Source organism: Mobula hypostoma, chromosome 4 (genome assembly GCF_963921235.1).
Source record: "Mobula hypostoma chromosome 4, sMobHyp1.1, whole genome shotgun sequence".
NCBI lineage: Eukaryota > Metazoa > Chordata > Chondrichthyes > Myliobatiformes > Myliobatidae > Mobula > Mobula hypostoma.
This window is the reverse complement of record NC_086100.1, coordinates 37911784-37929097: the sequence shown is the minus strand read 5'-3', so window position 1 is coordinate 37929097 and position 17314 is coordinate 37911784. Positions and strand designations below refer to the sequence as shown.

Sequence of the window (17314 nt, the reverse complement as noted above, 5' to 3'; positions counted from 1 at the left end):
TTAAACTGCATGTAATCATTCAATAAATCAGATGCTCAAAGTTAATTGTATTTCAGAACAAAACTTGACCTAATGCAAGGCTTTTAATTACAGCCAGCCTCTTACATTTCATATTTAAAAATAGTAATATATGCCAGAATTGTAAGGCAAAATGACAACTAACTTCATGCCAATAGTTAGAATTTCTTTGAGGGTGGTGAGTCTCTGAAATTCATTGCCACTGACAATTGTAGAGGCCAAATGATTTGAGTAAATTTAAAACAGAAGTTGATCTGTTCTAGGACTCATCCCCTTTGTAAGTTTTATAAATAAACTGGATTAAGAAGTAGAAGTGTGGGTTAGTAAGTTTGCTGATGACACAAATTTTGGGGATGTTGTGGGTTGTCAGAGGTTACAGCAGAACATCGATCGGATGCAAAACTGGGCTGAGAAATGGCAAGTGGACTTCAACCTAGGTAAGTGTGAAGTGGTTCATTTTGGTAGGCCCAATTTGAAGACAGAATATAATATTAATGGTGAGACTTTTGGTAGTGTGGAGCATCTGAGAGATCTTGGGGTCTGTGTCAATAGGACACTCAAAACTGCTGTACACGTTGACAGTGTTTTTAAGAAGGCGTATGGTGTGTTGGCATTCATCAACCATGGGATTGAGTTCAGGAGCCATGAGGTAATGTTACAGCTCTACAAGACCTTGCTCAGACCCCACTAGGAGTTATGTATTCAGTTCTGGTCACCTCACTACAGGAAGGATGTGGATACTATGGAGTGCAGAGGAGATTTCCAAGGATGTGGCCTGGATTGGAGGACATGCCTTATGAGAATAGGTTGAGTGAACTTGGTCTTTTCTCCTTGGAGCAACGAAAGATGAGAGGTGACCTGACAGAGGTGCACAAGATGATGAGGGGCATTGATCATGTGGATAGGCAGAGGCTTTTTTCAGGGCCAAAATAGCTAACACAAGGGGCTTGGAAACAGGTACCAAGGGAATGTCAGTAAGTTTTTCCACAAAGAGTGGTGGGTGCATGGAATGCACAGCTGGTAGCGGAGGTGGAAACAGATACAATAGGGTCTTTTGAGAGCCTCTTGGATAGAATATGGAACTTAGAAAAATAAAAGGCTATGCACTAGGGAAATCCTAGGCAGTTTCTAGAGTAGGTTGCATGGTTGGCACAACATTGTGGGCCAAAGGGCCTGTAATGTGCTGTAGATTTTGATGTTCTACGTTAGGTTATAGGAAGAAGGCAGGAGAATGGGGTTGAGAAGGATTGAATGCTGAAGCAGACTTGATAGGCTGAATGTCCGAATTCTGCTCTTATGGTCTAATATGACCAAAATAATTGACTTTTCTCATTTGTAATATAAAAGCTGCCTATAAATATGCAAGAGCATAAATTTTAAAAATTGATACAAGCATTGAATTAGTCTGTTCTTCAGACTAATTACTGCTACAGGAAGTACCAGCGCACAGCTTCTTAGAATGAGTTTGCTGATGCAAGGCATTTCTCCAAAAAGTTAAATTACACATAGTTCACCATAAGCAATTGTTATAAAAGTTAAGTACTCAATTATTTGTAAACATTCCATATTTAAGATAGAACATGTGAGAATACAATGAATTACAAAAGAAACTTGAAGTACTAAATATGTTCTTCACTTCAGTATTTAGAAAGAGGTGATGGTCAAGAAAATATAAAAAGCAGTTTATTGAAAAGTATAGTCATTGTAAAATAGCACACTAAGGCCCCAGAGAAAGAAAAGGAAATTGTCTAACCTGATGTATGATGTGGGAGCAGTTGCCCAAGCATAAATGCTGGGCAAATCAGTAATAGTTAAGGGATTACATGACTTTGTGAACCTCAAAGCGCTGTCCAATCAAGTCAAAATATATTGCCCTTACTAATAGCAGAAACAATTACCAAACAGCACATTTCAGAAACCGAAAACAATAAGATAATTGAGAGAGAATCTACTTTTTAGTTTTTGGTTAGCACTTAAGCACAAGTTCCTTTATATATTACACTGACATCATTTGCAGTAGAGTCTGACCCAGAGCAAAATCCTGGCATTAAATCACATCTCATTGTTGAGTATGAAAACATACCTGGGAAACATTAATTTATCTCTTGTAAATGGTTACTGTTATTCAAGTTGTATGAAAGGGCAGATTCCATACACAAGGTAAACAAACTCCATCCTTCAGCTAAAACCAAATCTCAGCATGGTACATTGTTTTCTGAGAGGGGAGCCATGCTATTCAAATGAAACATGTTAACCAAAATGTTTTAATTTGTAGATGGTTGGTTGAGGTTTTAGAAACTTCTCACCATTTCATTCCATTGAGCAAATGCAGATTGTGGAGTGCAAATATATCCAATAGGCATTGCACTTCAATGCTATGGCAACAAATATATTGAAATAATGCCAAGTAAATGTGTGTGGTACCTATACAATAAGAAATGAGTCATGGAAGAATCAGAGCACATGTTATAGCCAGAATCCATAATTAAACAGTGATTAATTTGAGCAAAATTCTCAACGAATTTTCTAAATAGTAAGTGGGTCTGAAGTTTCAGATTTCAATAAAAAGCTCATCTATATCAAGATACTTATTATTTGTTAACTGCCATTTTCATTGTGCACCTCATTGCCAGAATATGAAGGTGGGGTACAAATAAGTAGAAAGATGCAAGGAAGTTTCTTTCTCAAACAGGCCAGGATAAGATGAGGGTTTTGTACATTTTCTATGTCTTATTAGAGTGCATCAGTTACTAACTACTTCTCTACCATGAACTGGGAAATTCCTAAACCAAGACAAGAATACAATCTAACAAATCTACTATTCCCAAAAATTATAGCAACAAGATCAAAAATACATCAGGATTCCCCATTTTCTTGCATTCTCATCCTAGAGTGTTCTCCTTCAAGTACTATATTTTGTATGGTTTAATGTGAGTATATAGAAAGCATTTTAAATTGTTCTGAGAGAAAAAATACAACTGATTTTTGAAATCACTTGTTGCAATATTAAATTTGAAAACATTTGTTTGTGTTTTGTCAGAAGATGGAAGATCAAACTTTATTTATCAACTATGTCCATACAAAACATATTGCACATCAACCAAAACAAAATAAAAATACTCTAAGCACTCTAACCAATGTAGTTTACATGGAAAATTGTCTCTCTGGAACTTAATCTTACAGTAGTTGGATTATTATGGCAATGACATCTACAACCAGTTTAGTGTAATATTTAAAGCATTGCTTGATTTTTAAATACTGTACAGTTAATAAATAAACCAAACAAGCCCTTTGTAAAATAGTCACTGCCATCAACATCCCATTGTCCCTGCAGATGTATAGATGCAAACAAGTATTCTCCAGTGGTCTGCAATTTTCTCTACATACAGCATTAAAAAAACTTAGAGATTTAGTAAAATTGACCAGTTTCCAGACTAGTATCCCTAATGTTAAATTTACAATTCAGTGCAAAATTTTGAAACTGTATTTTTCTATTGTTTTATTCCTTGAAAAAGTGGTTGCATATTGGAGAACTTGACAAAAAGCAGCCAATGCTTTACTCCATAACATATTACAGTAAATGTCAGTGATCTCCATCTCCAGAATAATCTGAAATTTCTTTGTATGTTTTAAAACATATTCCTACAACCAGCTATCTCTTAATTTTGCATCTACTGTCTGAAGGCACAACATCTGATAATGTATTGAGAACTCAACTAAGTGAAAAACAAATTCATACAAGTGTTTTATTCAAGAACCCTCCCATCTCCATTCCAGTATGGAGGAACTAGAAAAAAAGTGCGTCATAAAGTCTAGCAGTCCTTCCTCAATCTTTGGCAAGCTTTTACGAGCACTGTTAGAAAATGTAATTTATGTAGAACTGGATAATGTGGATAACTCTTAAGAAACACCATTCACCACAGCCCCTTGGTAATCTCTTTTTTGGATTTCACTGGAATTAGAGGCCTTGTCTGCAGAGGCTTCAGAAATATCGCTTGTTCCATTCACGGTCTTGACACCAGGACAGAATTCATCAAGCACATCGTCTTGCACCTGCAAAGGAAGATTATTAATATTGCTACAGAAAAACAGACGTGATGCATATTTTGCAAATATGCCCTCTACTACGTCACAGAAACATTAGCTGCAGAACTGGTCAGTGCTGAATTCCAGCCAATCGCTGAAGCTCTGACCTACATTCCAGTATTACTAATTGTAAACAATACAACTCAGGGGCCAAACTAAGATTAAAACAATTTCAGAAATGACAACTTAAAACAGAAAGAAAAGCCATTGCTGCAATTACAGGAAGGTCAGAAAATGTCAAGAGCTGTGAGGGCACAACAATTAACTAGAGGATGCAATTAACATAGTTCCTACACAGCTCTACCTGAAGGTAAAGAATGAAAATCATTGGTTCAAATAGCACTGCCTAAGATTAAACATAGAATTGGAAAATAAATGATGCATTTGGGAGTTCAGAAATAGAACACAAGTCAGTAACTGGATACGTGGACAAATAGTAAGTTATTGAGAACCAGGGAAGTAAATATTAATGACAGTTTTAAAGTTGTGATGTTTACAATTTATGGAACCAAGGCAAAAGGATAATGGCCACAACGTTTTTTTTTCCCTATTGTGTTAGAACATAAGAAATAGGAGGAGTCTGGCCCGTCAAACCTGATCTGCCATTCAATAGATCATGGCTGATCTGGCCACGACCTCATCTTCACCTACCAGCCTTTTCCCCATAACCTTTAATTCCCCTACAAAGCAAAAATATTTCACCCTGCCCTCAAGTTTACCTGGTCCATTTCCGACACCTCCTTCCCCTTTCTAGATCTTTCTGTCTCTGTCTCTGGAGACAGCTTATCCACTGATGTCTACTATAAGCCTACTGACTCTCACAGCTATCTGGACTATTCCTCTTCTCACCCTGTCTCTTGCAAAAACGCCATCCCCTTCTCACAATTCCTCCGTCTCCGCCGCATCTGCTCTCAGGATGAGGCTTTTTATTCTAGGATGAGGGAGATGTCTTCCTTTTTAAAGAAAGGGGCTTCCCTTCCTCCACTATCAACTCTGCTCTTAAACGCATCTCCCCCATTTCACGTACATCTGCTCTCACTCCATCCTCCCACCACCCTATTAGGAATAGGGTTCCCCTGGTCCTCACCCCACCAGCCTCCGGGTCCAACATACTATTCTCCGTAACTTCTGCCACCTCCAACGGGATCCCACCACTAAGCACATCTTTCCCTCCCCCCACTCTCTGCATTCCGCAGGGATCGCTCCCTACACAACTCCCTTGTCCATTCGCCCCCCCCCATCCCTCCCCACTGATCTCCCTCCTGGCACTTATCCGTGTAAGCGGAACAAGTGCTACACATGCCCTTACACTTCCTCCCTTACCACCATTCAGGGCCCCAAACAGTCCTTCCAGGTGAGGCATCACTTCACCTGTGAGTCGACTGGGGTGATATACTGCGTCCGGTGCTCCCGATGTGGCCTTTTATATATTGGTGAGACCCGACGCAGACTGGGAGACCGCTTTGCTGAACATCTACGCTCTGTCCGCCAGAGAAAGCAGGATCTCCCAGTGGCCACACATTTTAATTCCACATCCCATTCCCATTCTGACATGTCTATCCACGGCCTCCTCTACCGTAAAGATGAAGCCACACTCAGGTTGGAGGAACAACACCTTATATTCCGTCTGGGTAGCCTCCAACCTGATGGCATGAACATCGACTTCTCTAACTTCCGCTAAGGCCCCACCTCCCCCTCGTACCCCATCTGTTACTCATTTTTATGCACACATTCTTTCTCTCACTCTCCTTTTTCTCCCTCTGTCCCTCTGAATATACCTCTTGCCCATCCTCTGGGTCACCCCCCCCCTTGTCTTTCTTCCTGGACCTCCTGTCCCATGATCCTCTCGTATCCCCTTTTGCCTATCACCTATCCAGCTCTCGGCTCTATCCCTCCCCCTCCTGTCTTCTCCTATCATTTTGCATCTCCCCCTCCCCCTCCAGCTTTCAAATCCCTTACTCACTCTTCCTTCAGTTAGTCCTGACGAAGGGTCTCGGCCTGAAACGTCGACTGCACCTCTTCCTATAGATGCTGCTTGGCCTGCTGCGTTCACCAGCAACTTTGATGTATGTTGCTTGAATTTCCAGCATCTGCAGAATTCCTGTTGTTTGCGCTCAAATATATTTAATGAGGTAGCCTTCACTGCTTCATTAGGTGGAGAATTCCACAGATTCACCACCTTCTGGGAAAAGCAGTTCCTCCTCATCCCTGTCCCAAATCTTGAGGCCATGTCCCCCAGTTCTAGTCTCAAACCAACCTTTTGTGATTCACGCACAAGCACTCCCAAGTCCCTCTGCATAACAGCAGGCTGCAATTTTTAACCATTTAAATTATAATCTCTTTCATTTTGCTTCCAAAGTGGATGACTTCACATTTACCAACATTGCATTCCATCTGCCAGACCCTTGTCCACTCACTTAACCTATTTATATCTCTCTGCAGACTCTCCATATCTTCTGCACAATTTGCTTTTCTACTCAATTTAGTTTCATCAGCAAACTTAGATATACTACACTCTATCTCCTCTTCCAGATCTTTAATGTATATTGTGAACAGATGTAGGCCTAGCACTGACACCAGTGGTACACCACTCACCAGTGACTGCCAACCAGAGTAATACCCATGTAACCAATCCTCTATCCATACATCACCTCAACTCAATGCACCCTTATCAGCTGCTGTGAAGCACAGAGAAGTTAACTCAAAGGTTTACATTAACATACAATGGAAGCAAAACTAGTAAAAATGAACTTTTCCAAAACTTTTTTAAAAACTAACACACAAGGCCATTAAGACATAGGAGCAGACCGGCCATTTGGCCCATCGAGTCTGCTCCGTCACTCAATCATGGCTGATCCTTTCCCCTCCTCAGCCTCACTCCCCAGCCTTCTCCCCATAACCTTTGATGCAGTATCTACTCAAAAACCTATTAATCTTTGCCTTAAATACACCCATCCCGCTTGGTGGCGCAATAATATCAGTGCTGGACTCCGGAGCGAAGGTTCCCGAGTTCAAATCCAAGTCGGGTTGAGCATCGAGCTAGCAACTCTGCCTCCTAAAAACAAGGACAGCTTGCTATGGTGCCCCGACAACTCCACTGCCAAGTTAAGGGCTATTTTTCTTCTTCTTTTAAATACACCCAACGACCTGGCCTCCACAGCTACCTGTGGTAACAAATTCCACAAATTCACCCCCTTCTGGCTAAAGAAATTTCTCCACATCTGTTTTAAATGGATGCCTCCCTATCCCAAGTCTGTGCCCTTTTGTCCTAGACTCCCGCACCATGGGAAACATCCTTTCCACATCTACTGCCTAGGTCTTTCATAATTCAAAAGGTTTCAGTTAGGTACTCCCTCCCCATCCTTCTAAATTCCAGCGAGTACAGAACGAGTCATCGAACATTCCTTGTATGATAATCCTTTCATTCCCGGAATCATCATTGTGAACCACCTCTGAACCCTCTCCAATGCCAACACATCTTTTCTTAGATGAGGAGCCAAAAACTGTTCATAATACTCGAGATGAGACCGACCCCACCAGTGCCTTGTAAAGCCTCAGCATCACAATCCTGCTCTTTTATTCAAGGACTCGTGAAATGAATGCTAACATTGCATTTGCCTTCCTTACCACTGACTCAACCTGCAAGTTAACCTTTGGGGTGTTCCATACAGACTCCCAAGTCCCTTTGCATCTCAGATTTTTGGGTTTTCTCCATTTAGAAAATAGTCTACACATTTATTTCTACTACCAAAGTGCATGGCCACGTATTTTCCAACATTGTATTTCATTTGCCATTTTCTTACCCATTCTCCAAATCTGTCTAAGCCCTTCTGCAGCCTACATGTTTTCTCAATACCATCTGTCCCTCCACCAATCTTTGTATCATCTGCAAACTTGGCAACAAAGCCATCTATTCCATCATCTAAATCATTGATATACAGCATAAAAAGCTGTCCCAACAGCAACCTCTGCGGAACAATCAATCAATGCTCTAACCATGCCAGTAACTTTGCTGTAATACCATGGGCTCTTAACCTGTTAAGTAACCTCATGTGTGGCACCTCTGAAAGTTCAAATATATGACATCCACTGCACCCCCTTTATCTAGCCTACCTGTAATCTCCTCAAAGAATTCCAACAGGTTCATCAGGCAAGATTTTCCCTCAAGGAAACTATGCTGACTTTGTTCCATCTTGTCCCGTGTCACTAAGTTCTCCATTACCTCATCCTTAACAATTGACTCCAACATCTTACCAACCACTGAGGTCAGACTGTCTATAATTCCTTTCTGCTGCCTTCCTCCTTTCTTAAAGAGTGGAGTGACCTTTGCAAGTTTCCGGTCCTCTGGCACCATGCCAGAGTCCAATGATTTTTGAAAGTCCATTACTGATGCCTCCGCAATCTCTACCACCATCTCCCTCAGAATCCTAGGGTGCAGTTCATCTGGTCCGGGTGACATGTATCCTTAAGTCTTTCAGCTTCTTGAGCACCTTCTCCCTTCTAATAGTAACTGCACTCACTTCTCTTTCCTCACCGCTTCAACATCTGGCACACTGCTAGCGTCTTCCACAGTGAAGACTGATGCAAAATACTCATTTGGTTCATATCCTTGTCCCACATTATTTCTTCTCCGGCCTCATTTTCTAGCAGTCCTATATCCATTTTCATCTCTTATCTATTTATTTTTATTTTCTTAACATACTTGAAAAAAAGCTGTTACTATCTACTTTGATATTGTTTGCTAGCTTGCGTTCAATATTCCATCTTTTCCCTCCTGTTGATTCTTTTAGTTGCAGTCTGTAGGGTATTAAAAGCTCCCCAGTCCTCTATCTTCCCCCTAACTTTTGCTTTGTTGTATGCCCTCTCTTTTGCTTTTACATTAGCTTTGACTTTCCATGTCAACCATGGTTATACTATTTTGCCTTTTGAGTATTTCTTTGTTTTTGGACTACATCTAACCTGCAGCACCCTCATTTTCCCCAGAAACTCATGCCACCTCTGCCAGCATTTAGCCAACTCCTCTCTCATACCACTATAATTTCCTTTACTCCACTGGAAGAGAAGAACAATTCTAGAATGGGAAGAGATGAGGAGGAAATGGCCAAATGTCCTTCACTCAAAGAGATTTTCTGAGTTCAGAACAGAAGCAGCCTTATGTGGACCAATGAAACTTTCTCATGAACAAGGAATACCTTACTTTGGAATGTTTGATGTGGAGATCTAAGTGACTGAAATGGGCAATTTTCATTCCTGACAGGCCATCAAGAGGTAAACTGTCAACAGTATATGTTAAAGCTCTGCTTTTCTTATTAAGATTTCACTGCATGTTGACAGAGTAACCACATTTACATGAGGACCAGTCAGGTCATCAGACCTCTAAATTTCGTTCAAGTTCTTACCAAGGTAACCGCTTTTTTGTTGGCTGCAAGATTCTCTTTTGGCTGGACCCTTTGTCGACTCTGAGATTCTGCTCGAGATATATAATCAGCTACAGTTACTGCCATTAAAACAAACAAAAAAAGCTCTTTACAATTCACTCTTTATGCCCCTAAATGGTTTGCATCGGTTAAATTTACAGGCATCTTCAGCCAACAGTTTTAAGTCTAAAGACATTTTAAGATTATATGCAATACAATCCTTACAAATATATTCCAAAATTAATCAAAGATTGAGAGACCACAGAAAAGGCAGTAAAGAAAGCATTTAATTACAATGACCACAATCACTTTTCCCAAATTCAGTATCATAAATCTGAGTTCAAGTGACTGCCAGATCAATGAATGATTATAAACCTTGAACATACCATTTTCCAGACTTAAACATCCCAAGTTTACTGAGTTTTGGTGGCAATTAAAAAAAAATCACACTGATACTAACTCATTTGTACATGAAACTATAACAAAATATTACCATCTGTTATGATAGTTCTGACTTAATTTTATTCTAACTGATTTGCTCCTTTGAACATAACGATACAATAGGGTCTTTTAGGAGACTCCTGGATATGTACACGGGAGCTTAGAAAAATAGAGGGCTATGGGTAACTCTAGGTAATTTTTAAAGTATGTACATGTTCGGCACAGGATTGTGGGCCGAAGGACCTGTACTGTGCTGTAGGTTTTCTATGTTTCTATAACATTTAAACCAGCTAAAATATATCTCCCAAAAGGTGTTTGTGTATACTGGAAGTAATACTAAATCATTAGCACCTTAAGTAGGACCATTACAGTAAAGAAATTGGCCATTTGGACTATCAAACCATCCCCAGTACATCTGTATGTTTATCCATCATCTTCCTACCATAATCCCACCCTCCACCTTAATCCCTAATCTCATTCTTCCCTCCAAACATGTGTAAACCTCTAATCCTTTCCCCACTGTCAAAATATGCTGGGCATTTATATTTTCTATTCTCCCTCTACAGTGATTTCTCAAAACACAACCAATTTAGTTTCAGTTGAGCTTTCTTTAAAATAATCTAGGTTTTAAAGACTGCTTCCAAAAACAAACAAAAATTATTAAAGCTATGGCCACTGAATTTTTGCTTAGGATGACATTTCTCAATTATAAAACTTGTCAATAATTTACATTGTATTTCATCGAGCAACCATTGCTGTGGATAAAAATAAAGGTAATATTTTAGAAAATATGTAAACACCAAACTGTTTTGAATCAAGTCTTCAATTTTACTGTTCAAATGTTTCTCTCTCTGCCAATTCTTTCTGAATCAGAACACTAATTAAAACAAGGTATAATTCTTTAGTAAATCATTTAACACTTGAATAGTTTTGGTTGATTGTGCCACTTTAAAGTGTATAGAATATTTAGGTTCATTGAAGATTTTGAATAACGTACATCTTGCATCACAGATGAGCTCCACCTGCTACTCAGCAATATAAAATATTACCATGCAGTTTAACCTTAAAAAGTTTAGAAAATAGAATCTGTGTAATTTGACTACTTCAGTTATTGATTATATAAGATACTTAAATCTGTTGAACAAGCTATTGTAATACAATCAATAAAACATTTTAAGTTGCCTTTCCAAGATAGCAAACAGAATCCCTACAAATATAAATGCATTGGCTGTATCTTTGAAATGGTCAATTCACAGCATAATTCAAACCACCAAAAGAAATATTCGAAATTTTGTTACTCCGAAGGGTCATCTTCTTCTTCTCAAGGCCATCAACCCTACTGGGGCATAGGCCACCAACAGCAGCTCTCCAGAGTCATCTGTCCTTGGCATTCCAAGTTTTCCCCAGGCGTAGCCCATCTTAGAAGATCCTTTGTCTCCAAGGAATGAGGTCTTTGGAGCTTCTGTTGGTGTGTCTGTAGCACTGGGATTTTAAGGGATGGGGTTACTAGACCCATGCCCAACCCTCCTTTCGCAGCTGGGCTCAGGACCGTCCATGGCGACGTTCCGTAGGGTCACAAAGCATTGAAACACCCTTCAGCCCAACTCACCCATGCTGACCAAGGTGTCTACCCGAGCAACTGGCATCTCCTTGTGTTTGGCCCACATATCTCTAAATCTGTCCAATGTCTTTTATACACTGTAATTGTTCCTGCTTCTACCATTCCCTCTTGCACCTCATTACTTACACCACAGTGACAGAGACACACAAAGACTCTTTACATTGCCAACTTCAGCAAAATTCTAAACCCTCCCCACCCCCATTTAAATTTGCAAGCAGAAGAAAATGATTTTTCCTATACTCCTTACAAGTATGGTACATAGGCAAGAACATAGAATGAAATTGCAAATGATGAAGCTGAAGGGGATGTAAAAATTTTAGTACTTCAATTTCAGTGTTAAACCTGTTCATCCAATGCTTAGCAGCAGCCAAAGGCAATGATGTGAACCACAAAGATAGAAACAAACAATAAATGTGCTCTGGACAAACTGTACTTTCAATATACAGGTCCAATTCTGGTCAGCAAAGTAGAACTATTCAATTGCTGGAAGCAATACAGGAAAACGCCACAAAGTTAATTGTTACTGACAATGACTGAGATGAGGAAAGAATGGAAATATCCAAAACTTTAGCCTGAAGAGGAGACTCCTGTGTCTCATGGTCTTATGGAATTCCTTGCCCTGGGGCAAGACTACATATTCAAGCACCCAAACAAAAGGAGGAAAAAAAACTGCTTACCAATATTGCGAATGGTTACAAGAGATTACAAGGCTTACTACTGTCAGATAGTTTATTGAGTAATTTATTTTCCTTTTGCTTTAAATGACAAAAAAAGTCACTAAGTACACTAAAATGAGAAACATAATTTAACATTCCAGCTAAATTATATAGGCTGGATTTTCATTTGCACAAAAGTGCAGAAGCATACTCTGTCCAAGTTTCACCAAGAATTGTAACCATTTATTATACATTCTCAATCTTGACTCCCAGGATGGGATGGATGAAAACAAAAGTAAGTTATATAGTTGAGACCACACCTGGAGTATTGTGTGCAGTTTTGGTCTCCAGGGTTAAGGAAGGACATCCTGGCTGTGGAGGAGGTGCAGCGTGGGTTCACTAGGTTAATTCCTGGGATGTCCGGACTGTCTTACGCAGAGAGGTTAGAGAGACTGGGCTTGTACACGCTGGAATTAAGGAGATTGAGGGGGGATCTGATTGAGACATACAAGATTATTAAGGGAATGGACAAGATAGAGGAAGGAAATATGTTCCAGATGCTGGGAGAGTCCAGTACCAGAGGGCATGGCTTAAGAATAAGGGGTAGGTCATTTAGGACAGAGTTGAGGAGGAACTTCTTCTCCCAAAGAATTGTGGAGGTGTGGAACGCGCTGCCTCAGAAGGCAATGGAGGCCAATTCTCTGGATGCTTTCAAGAAGAAGCTAGATAGATATCTTATGGATAGGGGAATCAAGGGTTATGGGGACAAGGCAGGAACCAGGTATTGATAGTAGATGATCAGCCATGATCTCAGAATGGCGGTGCAGGCTCAAAGGGCCGAATGGTCTACTTCTGCATCCTTTGTCTATTGTCCTGCTGAAGTGTCTTGGCCTGAAACATCAACTGTACTCTTTTCATAGGCCTGATCTGCTGACTTCCTCCAGCATTTTGTGCATGTTGCTTGGAATTCCAGCATCTGCAGATTTTCTCATTTGTAATTTATGTAGCGTTTTTAGATGCTATTATGGCAAAAGTGAGGAAACTGATTCCCTAACTAGAGTCAGTGACAAAAAATATATTTTGTTGTAAAGGACGTCTCAAGATTTTTCCCAAATCCTATCAACTATTCTTATTACCATTTCTTATCAGCAGGTCTGAAAACACCCAAGAGAATATAGGCAAACAGACCTTACTAGTTCTTCTTAATACATTAAATTCTGCATTTAAATGCAACAATGAACTGGTGACCATTCAGCCCCTCAACTTGTTCTGCTATTTACAATATGTACCTCAACACTTTAGACAATCTGTGAGCAATATTGCTTGATATCCTTAAAATTAACTTATCTACAGTTATTTTAACCTTGAGGGAAGAACTTTTCTCTTTTTACTACATGGAACAAAAATTCTTCCACTGCCTTCAAACTTAAATTAGGTGCTCATTCAGTATGGACCCAAGCTGGATGGCTTTCAATTTTCCTTTTCCAAACTAGCACTGAAGTCAACTGTCATACAATGCATTTAAACCAGCATTTAGTAAATGAAGACCTGAGATTTTTATACTGTACAGATTCAAAAATCCAAGATCTGATCTGGAAACTTCGCCTTTTCAGTACACTGGTAACTGTCTTAAAAAACATAATTTTAAGCTCAAATCCCAGAAACAAAATCAGTGATTTTTGCATCTTGCATCAATATGCAACATAGCAGGTGATCTCAAGTTCACAGCTGGGTTATTTATAAAGCAATTAGCAAATCTATGCTACTTTCTCCTCATTTTTTTCTCCCATGAGTTCGTTTTTAAATTGCCATTTTTTTCAATGGTATAAAAAAAAGTTTAAAATGTGTTAGAATTTCAAAACAATTTTATTATTTATAAGCAGCAGGCCTTTGAAACCATGCTGATTAAACTAAGTTTATTAGATAATCTGCAATATTGTAAAATGTTAATATTCCAAACACCCTAGCATGCTAATTTTAGGCATTACCTGGCTGGTTGTCTCTACTCAGAGAGCTTTCAATCTGACCACGTAAACGACGCCTGCGGCTGCGATTACGCCGCTGTGGCTTCCTTTCATTATCATCTGTAAAGGGTGAGGGAGGCTTTCTCTTTAATGTTTTATTTACAATAGCAGTCCGATGCATGGAGTTAATTCGTTAAATACTAATTTGACAAATATTCTTTTGAAATAGTATACAAGTTGGATATTTACATACCCAAACCATTTTCATTAACTGAAGCACTGTCTGATTCTGTCATTCCATCAATCATGGTAGCATCATCATCAGTTCTTCGTCTACGTGACCTCCTGCGGCGGGTTGAGCTGCTATGAGATTCACTACCATCGGTGTCTGCTGTTTGGTCCGTTTCTGTGTTATCTGCATTATCTAGCAAACTATAAGGATTGCTATCTGGATCCTTGAACACTAAGAAAAAAAATAAATATTATTAACAATCTATTTTGAAATATTTAAATATCTGTCCATTTGGTCTTGTGATTATGAGAAGTTGATTTATAATTGTACCATAGTTCATGCAGGTTATTAGTTACAAAATGTGCCTTTGACACAAACCGCACACTTCTAATTAATTCAATCCATTTACAACTTTAAATGCACTTTAGTAAAAGAGAGCATCAAGTGATCCAAGTGAATAACAGAGATCGCTTTTCCTAGCATGTACAGTGGCGAAGAAACAGCTTATCACTGGCGTGGAATGTTCAGACAATTATCCCGAGTAGAAGAGGATTTTTTTCCCCAAATCTGGGTAGAAGATCTCTTTTATATAATAGACAAGAATTCTAAACCTTCGGTAATTTCAGACATTAATAGCAGGGACATTTAATTCCTCCCCACCTCTACCATAAGTCCCAACATATCAATGCAGTTATAAAGAAGGCAAGACAGAAATTATACTTCATTAGGAGTTTGAAGAGATTTAGTACATCAACAAAAACACTCAAAAACTTCTACAGATGTACCGTGGAGAGCTTTCTGACAGGCTACATCCCTGTCTGGTATGGGGTGGGGGGAGGGGGGCTACTGCACAGGATCGAAAGAAGCTGCAGAGGGTAGTAAATTTAGTCTGCTTTGTCTTAGGTACTAGCCTACAAAGTACCAAGGACACCCTCAAGGAGTGGTGTCTCAGAAAGGCAGCATCCATTATTAAGCACCTCCAGCACCCAGGCCATGCCCTTTTCTCACTGTTACCATCAAGGAGGTACAGAAACCTGAAGGCACACACTCAGCGATTAAGGAACAGCTTTATTGAATACTGGATACTGTGTCCAAATATGGGTACAACATTTAGCAAGGATAATAAGTCCTTCGAGAGAAAGCAGCAGTCATTTACTGGAATTATATGAGAGATGGGAGACCATGAGGAGAAACTGGAAAAACCACATTTATTTTTCCTTCAGCAATGAAGGTTAAAGTAAAATTTGAAGGCAACAAGATGGGGCTCCAAAACAGAAAAAAAGCATTGTAATTGGTATGTGGCTAAGTAATTATTAGAAGTAGTTATCAAGTTGTGTAATGAGATGGAAGATTTTATACATTAATGAAACCTGAAAGTTGAATGAGTGGTAGAAGCAGAGACAATTCCAACTTTCAGAAGCATATCCAATAGCTACGTCATGGGTAACATTGCAGGGTTATAAAGGGAAATCTGGGGAATTGAAAGCACCAAACAACCTTTACAAAAAGCAACAAGGCAAATGGCCCATTTCATACTATAAAATTTAGTATTTTACAATGCAAACAAATAGTCTTAAGGATAACATTTGGACAAAAATTTGTAAAAACGCTTGATTCAAGCTACACAAATTTACCTAAAACATCCTTCACACCATAACTGTCTAGATTTACTGTGCTGCCAAATTTTATGCAAATGATTGGCATTTTACACTGAACTGTGTAATGATCACCCTTTGATCATTATGCAAGCCATAATTGCATCCCCATGATAAAAGAAACATACAAATGTCAACAGTAGGTAGACTCCTGGATTTTCCAAATCTAAAATTTTAATCATTTTACTGCCAACCAGAAATTTAATAGAACTACACCAACTCAAACAGCAAAACTGAATTCCCAGGCTGTTATGCTATGCTGTATATACATGCAAATACACTCAAACCCCATATAACACCACCCCGCATAGTGCTGATTTGTTACAATGCGGTTATTCAATTCTTTACTGAAATTTTTAAAAATTACAAAAATTCATTCTAAACACTCAAAACTTCTCAAGAGCAGTCGCCATTACAATAAACATTCAATCAGCCAATGGGAACACTTTACATATGTTCTGAGCCACTCACAGCCAATCACATGCTCTTGCTCTTACACACATGGGGGAGGCAATGTTCTTGCTCCCTGGCCAATTTATTCTATTTTTTTTTATAGTATCTGGAAAACAGCCTGCAACTTCCAGTGAGGGTAGTACCTCTAAGATGTCCAGGAAAAGCATTAGCACGGATGTGAAACCGCAAATGATACGGAGTGAGGATAGTAATGATAGCGATGTTGAAGAATTACTGCATTCTCATGGTGAGAGCCTTAATAACAAAGAGCTTGAGAATTGGCAGCACAATGCATCCTGGGTGAATCTGAGGACACGGATGGAGAAGAGGAAACACCAGCAAGAAATCTCACCACAAAATTCCTCAGCGCTAGCATCACCACAATCATACAAATCATGGACCAGTTCATCAATAATGATCCTGACTGGGAGCAAAGCAATAAGGTAAAGAGAGGCGTTTTCAATACAATTTCCTGCTACCGAGAACTGCTTCATGAGAGGAAACTTCAGGAAAGGCAGTCAAATCTCAACACCTACTTGAAGAAGAAGCCAAAGTTTGAGGAGGACCCACAGACGAGTCCCTCCTCTAAGACGTAACCACCACCCACTTCCCTCTGCTGCTGCTGCGATGTGTGGCCACTCCACTGATATAAAGGTTAGGTCTATTTGTGTGTTTGTTATTCCAGGAATTACTATGTACACATTAAATGATATATCATATCTCAGGCTTGATTTGTTTTTTTTTAAATCTAGCACACATGTCCATTTACAT

General features: G+C 39.4%; 1 protein-coding gene across 2 annotated transcripts in view; it reads right to left on the bottom strand.

The window, feature by feature from the left end:
• Window positions 1-126: 126 nt before the first annotated feature.
• The window catches only part of fxr1 (FMR1 autosomal homolog 1), a 71614-nt gene continuing 54426 nt past the window's right edge, over window positions 127-17314 (bottom strand). Inside the window, exons 14-17 of one of the 2 annotated variants that reach the window (XM_063045655.1) lie at window positions 14457-14666; window positions 14228-14323; window positions 9504-9601; window positions 127-4071 (exon numbers count right to left, since the gene is read on the bottom strand). In XM_063045655.1, coding sequence (XP_062901725.1) covers window positions 3919-4071; window positions 9504-9601; window positions 14228-14323; window positions 14457-14666 — 557 coding nt within the window. In that variant the 3' untranslated portion in view covers window positions 127-3918. The remainder of the gene's footprint in view (window positions 4072-9503; window positions 9602-14227; window positions 14324-14456; window positions 14667-17314) is intronic. The other variant, XM_063045657.1, reaches the window with a different exon arrangement.